The sequence below is a fragment of the Serinus canaria genome, chromosome 22 (assembly GCF_022539315.1).
Source record: "Serinus canaria isolate serCan28SL12 chromosome 22, serCan2020, whole genome shotgun sequence".
NCBI lineage: Eukaryota > Metazoa > Chordata > Aves > Passeriformes > Fringillidae > Serinus > Serinus canaria.
In genome coordinates this window covers 948,855-959,101 of record NC_066335.1, presented here as the reverse complement: position 1 = coordinate 959,101, position 10,247 = coordinate 948,855, and the positions used below count along the sequence as shown (strand labels likewise).

Here is a 10,247-nt window from a genome sequence, read left to right as displayed (position 1 = left end):
GAGGGTTCCCTGGGCATTTGGGGTTCTCTGGGCACTGGGGTGGTCTCTGGGCATTTTGGGGTCCCTGAGTGCCCACCCAGGGTTGTGTCCCCATTCATTTCGGGGTGCCAGGGGACATGGGCAGCGCCTCCCTCTCCCCGGTGCCCCTCCTGCTCTGGCTTTGGGGTCACAGCTCAGTGCCCGCTGCGGTGCCCTCGTTATCTCGGCCCTGTTAATTAGCGGAGCGCGGTGCCAGCGCCTGGAGAGGTGCCCGGCGGCCGTGCCAGCTCGGCCATGTCCCAGCAGGGGTGGCACCACGTGGCACTTTGTCCTGTGTCTGGAGGTGACCCGGCTGTGCTGCCACACCTGGTGCCCACCTGGTCCTCTCCTCTGGTCCTCGTCCTCTCCGCAAAGGGATGCTGGGCACTGGGATGGCACCAAGGGAGCCACTGGGATGGCACCAGGGATGGCACCAGGGACCCCGAAAGAAAAGAACTGAACTGGGACTGGCCAAACTGGGCTGATCTGAGCCAAACTGGGATAGGCCGAGCCTGGGTAAACTGGGCTAAACTGGAGTGTGTAAAATCAGGCTGAGCTGAGCAGAGCCAGGCCAGTAAAGCCAGGCTGGGTTGACCCGGGTTAAACCAGGCTGGGTTAACCCAAACTGGGCTGAACCAAGCTGGACTGAGCTGAGCCAGGCCAGTGGGGCTGAACTGGGCTGAGCCCAACCGGGACACCCCGAATTGAGCCAAGAACTGAGCCAAGCTGGTCTGAGCTGAGCCTGGTTAAACCAAGCCAGGTCTGGGCTGAGTGGTTCTGGATCCGACCCAAACCCAGACGAGCTGGGCTGGGCCAAGCCTAGCAGAGCCAACTGGTCCCAGTAAGACCCGACCGGTTCCGAGCAGTTCCGATCCGAGCCGAGCAGTTCCGAGCGCACTCGGTTCCGACTGGACCGGGGTTCGTTTGTTCTGAACCGAGCGGTTCCGATCCTAAGAGAGCGGACCCGAGCGATTCCGATCTGACCCGAGCGGTTCCGATCTGACCCGACCCGACCCGAGACCCCCTCCTCTGAAGGGGGCCCGTGACGTCACGGGCGGGCGGGGCCGCTCGGGGCCGCGCGGCGCGCTCCCGCCGCCCCTCACCGCCGCTCCCGCCTCCCGCGCCCCGGCCGGGCCCCCCCGCGCCCCCCGGAGCCCCCGCCCCGCTCCACCGCCTCCCTCCGCCGCCCCGCCCGGGCCCCCGCCCCGCTCCGCCGCCTCCCGCCGCCCGCCGCCCCGGCCGGGCCCCCCCAAAGCCCCCTCCCCCCGCCCCTCACGGCCGCCTCCCGCCCCGCCGCTGCCGCCGCCGCCGCCGCGCCCTGAGGTGAGTGCGGGCCCCCCCCCCGCCCCGCCCCGGTATTGTTGTGGCGGAGCCGCGGGGGCGGGAGGAGGAGGGGGAGGCGCTTTGTTCCTCCCGGTACCGGGGATCGCCACCGGCTCCCCCCCCGTTCCGGCCGTGGATGGGGGGGCCGGAATCGCCCCCTCCGCCGCTCGGAGCCGTCGGTGCAACGGGAACCCCCCCCCACGGTAACGGCAGCGGGCAGCGGGGGGTGCCGGGGGCGCGTGGCTTGGGCGGGCAGCGTCGCGGGGACCTGGGGTGGCATCGTCGTGGGGACCCCCGGGGTGGCACCGCCGTGGGAACCCCCGGGGTGGCACCGCCGTGGGGACCCCCCCGGCCGGGCCCCTCAGGGCACTCCCGGAGTGTCCAGCGCGAAGCTTGGGAACCGCGGGGCCACCGGCCTGGCTGTGGCACGCCGACGGTGGCTGTCCCCGCTTTGGGGACCCCGGCTGTGCCCGTGGCACCCCGGCCATGGTCAGGGCACGCCGGTGGTGCCCCGTGGCCTGCGGCACTGTCGCCGTGCTTTGTCCCTGTCGCCGTGCCTGTTGCAAGCCCAGCTGTGCCTGTTGAGCCCCAGCCGTGCCCACGGCAGCTTGGCCGTTCCTGTGGCACCCCAGCTGTGCCCAGGGCACCCCGAACTGGCCTGTGGCACCCCAGATTTCTCTGTTGTGCCCTGGCTGTGCTCGTGGCACCCCGATTTTTGCCCATGGTACCCTGGCCAGGCCTGCGATACCCCCCCCCCAATCTTTGCTTGTGGGACCCCAACTCTCCCTTTGGCGCCTCAGCTGGCACCCCAAATGTGCCCATGACACCCCAGCTGTGCCCGTGGCACCCTAGCTGTGCCTCTGGCACCCCAACTGTGCCCTTGGCACCCCAGATGTCCCTGTGACACCCCAGATGTGGCCGTGACACCCCAGCTATGCCCTTTGCACCCCAGCTGTGCCCATCACACCCCAGATGTGTCCCTAGCAGCACAGCTGTGCCAGTGCCACCCCAGATGTTCCTGTGACACCCCAGATGCGGCTGTCACACCCCAGATATGGCTGTCACACCCCAGATGTGGCTGTCACACCCCAGCTGTGCCCGTGCTGCCCTCCCCCCCGCCCCAGGAAGTCCGGCCGGGGTGTCCCCCATTCCCACGGCCCTTCCCGTCCCCCCACCCTCCCGGAAATCCTTCCCGAGCCGTCACCGGGGCCCCCCCCGAGCCCCCCCAACTTCCTGCTTCCCGCCGGGCAGGGCAGAACAATTCCCGGCCGCATCCTGCCCGCCCCGGGGGCACCCTCGGGGGCACCCCCGGGGGCACCGGGGGGTCCCGGGCAGGACGTGGGGGGTGGGAAGCAGCCGGTCTCCCCCCCCCGCCCCATTTCCTCGGAGTGTCCCCGGGGCGTGGGGTGCCCCCGGCCTCGTGACACCGCGGCCTCAATGCCGCCTTGTGCCCGCGCCGCCCGCGTGACACCGACGCCGCTGCCCCGTGGCACTGACGGGGCCCCGGCGTGGCCGTGTCCCCTCGCAGGGACCCCGCGGTGTCCCCACCGCCGCCCCAGTGCCATGGCCGTTGTCACCGTGCTGCTGGCGCTTGTCACCGCTGCCCCCGGCGCTGCTGGCACCCCAGGGGCATCGTGGAGTGCTGTGCCCAGGAGGACTGTGCTCTACGAGGGTGAGTGCCGGGGGGATCAGGGACAGGTTGTGGGGTGACATGGTGGTGGCTGTTGTCACCAGCTCGGGCGGCTTTTGTCCCATCCCTTCCCAGACAGTGTTGGGTGGGTGTCCCCAGAACTGGGGTGTGGGGGGCATGCAGGGATGTGCCAGATGTGCCATCCCCAGTCCTGTGCCAGCGCCTGGGGGCCACTGCCCGGTGCTGTGTCCCTTGTCCCCATCCCTGTGCCGTGTCCCTGTCCCCATCTCTCTGCCCTGTCCCATCCCTGTGCCCTATCCTAATCTCTGCCCTGTTTCCTGCTCATCTCTGCTCTGTCCCCATCCCTGTGCTGTGTCTTCTGCTCATCTCTCTGCCCTGTCCCCTGTCCCATCCCTGTCCCCATCCCTGTGCTGTGTCCCCTGTCCTATCCCTGTGCCCTGTCCCCATCCCTCCCCAGGTTCTTTGTCCTGTCCCTCTTCCATGTCCCGTGTCCACACCCTGCCACCACCCTGTCCCATCCGTCCCATCCATCTGCCATGTCCCTTGTCCCATCCCTCTGTCATTTCCTGTCCCCACGCCCTGCCATCATCCTGTCCTGTCCCTTGGCCATGTCCCCTGTCCCCATCCCTCTGCCATGTCCCCCTGCCCTGCCTGCACCCTGAGGTTCTGTCCTTGTCCTGTGCCAGCGGCCTCTGTCCCTGCCCTGCGCTGTCACCCTGTGTCCCCATGCCGTGCCACATTCCCCTGTCCCCATGTGGTGGCAGTGCCCCCTGTCCTCTATCCCTGTCCCATGCTACTGTCCCCATGCTGTGTTATGCCACTGTCCCTGTGCTGTCCTCATACCATGTCCCTTGTCCCCACACCTGGAGCTGTCCCTGTGCCATGTCCCTTGTCCCCACACCAAGGCCCCCACCCTCAGCCGTGCTTCTGTCCCCGTGCCCCCCCCGTGCCGTGCCAGCCCCGTGTCCCTGTCCCCGCCCGGGGCCCTGGCGCTGTCCCCTCAATGGTTCCTTTCTGTGGAGCCCGGGGGTGGCCGGGGGGCACGGGGGGGTCCCTGCAAAGGCCACTGTGTTCGGTGACAAAGGGACCTTTGTGTGCCATGGGGCCGGGGGTGGCTGGCAGGGGCGGGGTGTGCCCCCAGGGGTCCCTGCCCTGGGTCCCCTTGTCCCCAGAGAGCTGCAGGGGGGGTTCCTAGCTTGGTGTCCCCACAGAGCTGCAGGGGGGGTCACCCAGTTCCCACAGAGGTACAGGGGGGAGTCTCAGCTCGGTGTCCCTGTGTCCCCTCAGAGCTGCCGAGAGGGGTGGTTCCAGCTCGGTGTCTCCAAAGAGCTGTGGGGGGGTTTCAGCTGGGTGTCCCCACAGTCTGTGGGGTCCCAGCCCGCTGTCCCTGTCCCCACAGAGCTGCAGGTGGGATCTGGCAGGGGTTGGGTGATGCTGTGGGGTTCCAGCCCGCTGTCCCCACATTCTGTGGTGTGCCAGCCCGCTGTCCCTGTCCCCACAGAGCTGCAGGACACTGCCAAGCGTTTCTCCCAGGGTGGGGTCTCTCACTACCTGACGCTGATGCTGGACGAGGCTGAGGCGCTGCTCTACGTGGGTGCCCGCGAGGCCGTGTTCGCCCTGGCCACGGGCACTGTGGAGCTCAAGGCGGCGGTGAGGCCCTGGGGCACCCCGAAATCAGGGTGGCATTTGGGGTGGGGGCCACCCTGCCAGCCCCTGACCCCTGTGCCACCCCCAGATCTCCTGGGAGGCGCCCGTGGAGAAGAAGGCGGAGTGCGTGCAGAAGGGCAAGAACAACCAGGTGGGCGCAGGCTGTGGGAGGGTTTGGGGCACCGTGCCAGCCCCAGGGTCTGTGTCCTGGTGCCATGTCCTGTGTCCCTGTGCTGTGCCAGCTCCGGGGGCCCCGTCCCTGTGTCCTTGTGTCGTGTTCTGTGTCCCTGTGCTGTGCCAGCTCTAGTATCCTTGTCCCTGTGTCCCTGTGCCATGCCCTGTGTCCCCATGCCATGCCACATTCCCCTTGTCCCCATGTGGTGGCAGTGCCCCCTATCCTCTATCCCTGTCCCATGCCAGTGTCCCCATTAATGTCCCCTGTGTCCCCTCCCAGACCGACTGCTTCAACTACGTGCGCTTCCTGCAGAGCTACAACAGCTCCCACCTGTACGCCTGCGGCACCTACGCCTTCCAGCCCAAGTGCACCTACATCGTGAGTGGGTCCCCAAATCTGGGTCCCCTGCCCTCCCCAGGAGTGGCCCTGTCCCCAGGGCTGGCGTTTAGGGTGGTTTTGTGGCTGTGAGAGCAGGTTGGGGGTGTCTTCTGTGCACTTGGGGTGTCACAGATGATCCTTCTCGGACAGGGACATCTGATGGGACATCTTGGAGGGGTCCCTGTCCCCAGGAGGGTCACCTGGAGGGTGTCCATGTCCCTGGGGCCTGGCTGGCTGGCATGGTCATGACCCAGTGCCCCCCACCCCCCCATGCCCCCCAGGAGCTCTCCGGCTTCACCCTGGACCCGGTGGCATTCGAGGACGGCAAAGGCAAATGTCCCTACGACCCCACCAAGGGCCACACCGGCCTCATTGTGGGTAGGTGACACCTTTGGGGTCACGGGGGGGTGCCACCTGTGCCCGCCACCCCCCTTAAACACCTCCCTCACAGACGGGGAGCTCTACTCTGCCACCTTCAACAACTTCTTGGGCACGGAGCCCGTCATCCTGCGCAACCTGGGCCCGCACTACTCCATGAAGACGGAGTATCTGACCTCATGGCTCAATGGTGAGGACACGCAGGGGACAGGGGACACGGGAGGGGACAGGGAACAGGGCACAGGTGTGACAAGGTGCTTTTACAGAGCCTCACTTTGTGGCGTCGGCCTTCGTGCCCGAGAGCGCGGGCAGTGGCAGCGGCGACGACGACAAGGTTTACTTCTTCTTCAGCGAGCGCGCCGTGGAGTACGACTGCTACGCCGAGCAGGTGGTGGCACGGGTGGCACGGGTCTGCAAGGTACGCCTGGGCACACCTGGGGACACCTGGGCACACCTGGGGACACGCCCATAGCTGTCTGAGGGTTGGCAAGTTGGCATGAGGTTTGGCAGTTGAGTATGATTGCTACGCAGAGCAGGTGGTGGCACAGGGTCTGCAAGGTACCTTGTCCCGGTTCCCATGGTCACCATGGTGGCCCTGTCCTGTTGCCCATGGTGGCCTCGTCCTGGTGCCCGCAGTGCCCACAGTGGCCGTGTCCCCGGCAGGGTGACGTGGGCGGCGCGCGGACGCTGCAGAAGAAGTGGACGTCGTTCCTGAAGGCGCGCCTGGTGTGCTCAGCCCCCGAGCAGCAGCTGCACTTCAACCGCCTGCAGGCCGTGTTCACCCTGCCCGGCGCCCGCTGGCAGGACACCGCCTTCTTTGGTGTCTTCCAGGCCCGCTGGTGAGTGCCCGCCGTGCCCACGCTGGCCTCGTGCCCCTGGTGACCATGATGTCTTGTCTCTGTGCACATGGTGGTCTTGCCTTGGTGCCCATGGTGGCCCTCTCCTGGTGCCCGTGATGGCCTTGTCCTGGTGCCCATGGTCACTACAGTGGCCTTGTCCCAGTTCCCATGGTGTCCATGGTGGCCTTGTCCCAGTGCCCATGGTGGCCTTGTCCCAGTTCCCATGGTGGCCTGGTCCCAGTTTCCATGGTGACCATGGTGGCCTTGTCCTGTTGCCCACTGGCTGCCAACCCCTGGTGTGCCCGCAGGGGTGACGTGGACGTCTCTGCCATCTGCCGCTACCCCATCCTGGAGGTGAAGAAGGCCTTCGAGGGGCCCTACAAGGAGTACCGGGAGCAGGCGCAGAAATGGGGGCGCTACTCGGGCGAGGTGCCCACCCCCCGGCCTGGCGCGGTGAGAGCGGGCACGGCAACGGGCTGGGGTAGTGCTGGGGCCATCTGTGGGGCTGGTGGTGCCCTCTGAGGGTTGGGATCCATCTCAGGGGCTGGTGGTGCCCTTTGAGGCGTTGGGATCCATCTGTGCCATCCTGAGAGGGATTGGGACCCATCCCGGTGCCCTCCATGCGCTGACGGTGCCCCCATGTGCCCTGACATTCCCCTGTGCCCTCCCCCATGCCCTGACGTTGCCCCTGTGCCCCTGGCAGTGCATCACGGACTGGCACCGGCAGAATGGCTTTGCCAGCTCGCTGGAGCTGCCCGACAACACGCTCAACTTCGCCAAGAAGCACCCGCTGATGGACGAGCCGGTGCCACCCCAGCGCGGGCGCCCGCTGCTGCTCAAGAGGGATGCCAACTTCACCCAGCTCGTGGTGGACCGCGTGGCAGGGCTGGACGGGGCCACCTACGAGGTGCTCTTCATTGGCACAGGTACTGCCAGGGGACAGGGGGCACAGTGGGGACGGGGCACAGCAGGGACGGGACACCAGGGGACAGGACACCACGTGGCCAGCCCCAGAGTGCCCCATTGCTGATGCCCACCGTGCCAACCCGCAGGTGATGGCTGGGTGCACAAGGCGCTGGATTTGGGCACCCGCATCCACCTGGTGGAGGAGCTGCAGGTGTTTGAGCCCGCGCAGCCCGTGGAGAGCCTGGTACTGGCGGGCACCAAGGTGAGTGTGACGAGGCTGGAGGTGGCAGCATCACCGCGGTGCCACCCAGCAGCGTCTCCTCACCGCTGTCCCCTCCCCTACCCCTGGCAGAAGCTGCTGTTCGCCGGGTCCCGCTTGCAGGTGGCACAGCTGCCCCTGGCAGAGTGCGGGCGCTACCAGTCCTGCACCGACTGCGTGCTGGCACGGGACCCCTACTGCGCCTGGAGCCGCAACAGCAGTGCCTGCATCCGCACCGACGGGCACAACGGGTACGAGCACCCAGGGCACGGACACCGGGGGCACCGGGGTGGCACCCAGGGCATGGGGATGGCACCCAGGGCACAATCAGGGTGGAGTTTGGGAAGGGTTCTGTCCCCAGAGGAGGCTGGGCACTGCCCAGGGAATGGGCACAGCCCTGAGGAGCTTCAGGAGCCTTTGGATTTTGGGGTGTCTGTGCAGGGATGCCAGGGTGGGATCAGTGATCCCTGGGGGTCCCTGGGGAGTGGGCACCACGGGTACCCCTCTCACTGTGCCATCTTCCCCCAGGTCCCACCTGGTGCAGGACGTGCTGAGCTCCGACACCGGCGCCTGCTCCGTGCCACAGGTGGCCAAGCAAGGTGAGACTGGTGCCACACAGGTGTGCCCATTCACCCCATGCCACCCCATGGATCCCACCTCATACCCCACCCCATGAGCCCCACCCCACCCGCCCCGTCCCCGCTGACCGCTGTGTCCCCGCAGGCCCCCTGACCCCCAAGAATGTGACGGTGGTGGCGGGCACCGACCTGGTGCTGACGTGCCGCCTGGCCTCCAACCTGGCACGTGCCCTCTGGACCTTCGAGGGCCGGGCACTGGCGGCCCAGCAGGTGCTGGTGCTGGGCGAGGCACGGCTGCGGGCGCTGGTGGTGCCCGGCGCGGGCGCCCAGCACAGCGGCACCTACCGCTGCCTGGCTGAGGAGCAGGGTGCCCGCCTGCCCGCCCAGGAGTACCGGGTGGCTGTGCTGGCCGGCCCGGGGGCACCGCTGGAGACACGGGCACCGCTGGAGAGCCTGGGCGTGGTGTGGGTGCTGGCCGTTTGCCTTGGTGCCCTGTGCCTGCTGCTGCTGCTGGCCGTGCTGTCGCTGTGGCGCCGGCTGCGCCACGAGCTGGGCAAGGGTGCCAAGGCCATCGAGAGCACCCTGGTGTACCCCATCGAGCTGCCCAAGGAGCCGCCCAGCCCGCGCTTCGTGCCCAGTGCCGCCTCCGACTCGGACGAGAAGCTCTGGGACCCGTCCAGTTATTACTACTCAGACGGCTCGCTCAAAATCGTGCCCGGCCACGCCAGCACGGCGGGCACCGCCTGCTGCCGCAACGGCGGCCCCGGTGCCGCCTCGCCGCCCGCTGCCATCCCCGGGCAGCCGCTGCACTCGCCCACCCGCATCCACCTGGGCCCCCTGCGCGGCTCGGCCTCCAACGGCTACATCCGCCTGGCACTGGGCGCCGAGGAGCGCCCGGCCTGCGCCGACCTGGCCGAGGAGCTGCGGCGCAAGCTGCAGCAGCGCCAGCCCCTGCCCGACTCCAACCCCGAGGAGTCGTCGGTGTGAGCCGTGCCCGCCTCCGCTCCCGGAGCCGGCGGGGGCACCGCGGAGTGGGCACGGCAGAGCTGGCAGTGGGTCCGGCTGGGGACGGGTGCCTGGCATCAGAACCTGGCTGGGGATGAGCGTCTGGCTTTGGAACCTGGCTGGGGATGGGCACCTGGCACCAGGATCCAGCTGGGGACAAGCGTCTGGCACCAGGACCTAGCTCAGGATGGGTGCCTGGCACCAACATCCAGCTGGGGATGGGCACCTGGCACCAGGACCTGGCTGGGGACGAGCGTCTGGCACTGGCACCCAGCTAGGGATGGACACCTGGCACCAGGACCTAGTTCAGGATGGGCGCCTGGCACCGGGACCCAGCTGGGGATGCACACCTGGCACTGACACCCACCTTGGGGACAGGACTGCCACACTGGTACCTGCCCTGGGGACAGCAGTGACACCCAGTACCCACCCTGGAAATGGGAGTGTCACCTCAATGCCAGGGTCCACCTTGGGTACTGACACACTGGCATTGGTGCCCACCTTGGAGACATGATTGTCACCCTGGCACCGGTATCTGCCTCAGGGGTGCGACTCCCACCCTGGCACCCAGGATTGTCACTTGAGCACCAGCCCTGGGGACGGGGCTGTCACCCTGGCACTGCTGCCCATCTTGGTGACACCGCTGCCACCCAGCCGTGCCACCGTGTCACTCCGGGGTCCCGGTGCCGCCACCTTCGGTACAATGTCCCCATGGAGGGACAGACGTGGGGACACCCATGTGCCCACCTTGTGCCCGGTGCCCTCGGGACGATTTTTTGGGCCGATTTCGGGTTTTTCTCCCTGACATTTTTCTATCTCCACCCCCTCCCTCCGTGCCCCCTTGCCAGGGATCTGTGCCCACCCTGCCCTGGCTTTTGTCCCCTTTGTCCCCTCCTGTCCCCAACCCCTGCACGCCCCCCACCCCTTTTGTATAAGCCCCCCCCAGTGTAATTTATTTGTTACCGAAATTATATTTATTTGCTGTAAATACCTGAGTATTTTTATATTCATAATAAAAGGACTTCCAAAAAACCCAAAAAAAGCCAAAAACAAATCCCAGATTTTTTTTTTTCTATTTCTCTTTTTTTCT

At 67.2% G+C, this 10,247-nt stretch overlaps 1 protein-coding gene across 3 annotated transcripts; it reads left to right on the top strand.

The window, feature by feature from the left end:
* The first annotated feature begins 1,313 nt into the window (after positions 1-1,313).
* SEMA4C (semaphorin 4C) lies at positions 1,314-10,194 on the top strand. 3 transcript variants are annotated; one of them, XM_050983076.1, is made up of 15 exons: positions 1,314-1,341; positions 2,870-3,013; positions 4,494-4,642; positions 4,728-4,790; positions 5,094-5,192; positions 5,474-5,570; positions 5,644-5,760; positions 5,837-5,988; positions 6,234-6,409; positions 6,718-6,862; positions 7,113-7,335; positions 7,462-7,577; positions 7,668-7,825; positions 8,103-8,173; positions 8,298-10,194. In XM_050983076.1, the coding sequence occupies exons 2-15, from the start codon at positions 2,905-2,907 to the stop codon at positions 9,137-9,139; spliced, it is 2,517 nt and encodes an 838-aa protein (XP_050839033.1). In that variant the 5' UTR covers positions 1,314-1,341; positions 2,870-2,904; the 3' UTR covers positions 9,140-10,194. The 3 variants fall into 3 exon arrangements, with proteins under 3 accessions (XP_050839033.1, XP_050839032.1, XP_050839031.1); XM_050983075.1 differs by lacking the exon at positions 1,314-1,341 and adding an exon at positions 1,375-1,544; XM_050983074.1 differs by lacking the exon at positions 1,314-1,341 and having other exon boundaries at positions 2,528-3,013.
* Positions 10,195-10,247: the final 53 nt, after the last annotated feature.

Coding starts and splice junctions, on each gene's coding strand:
- SEMA4C (XM_050983074.1), top strand. CDS start 2,779: ATGCCGCCTTGTGCCCGCGCCGCCCGCGTGACACCGACGCCGCTGCCC. Junction 7,336..7,461: donor GGTGCTCTTCATTGGCACAG/GTACTGCCAGGG, acceptor GCCAACCCGCAG/GTGATGGCTGGGTGCACAAG. Junction 7,578..7,667: donor TGGTACTGGCGGGCACCAAG/GTGAGTGTGACG, acceptor TACCCCTGGCAG/AAGCTGCTGTTCGCCGGGTC.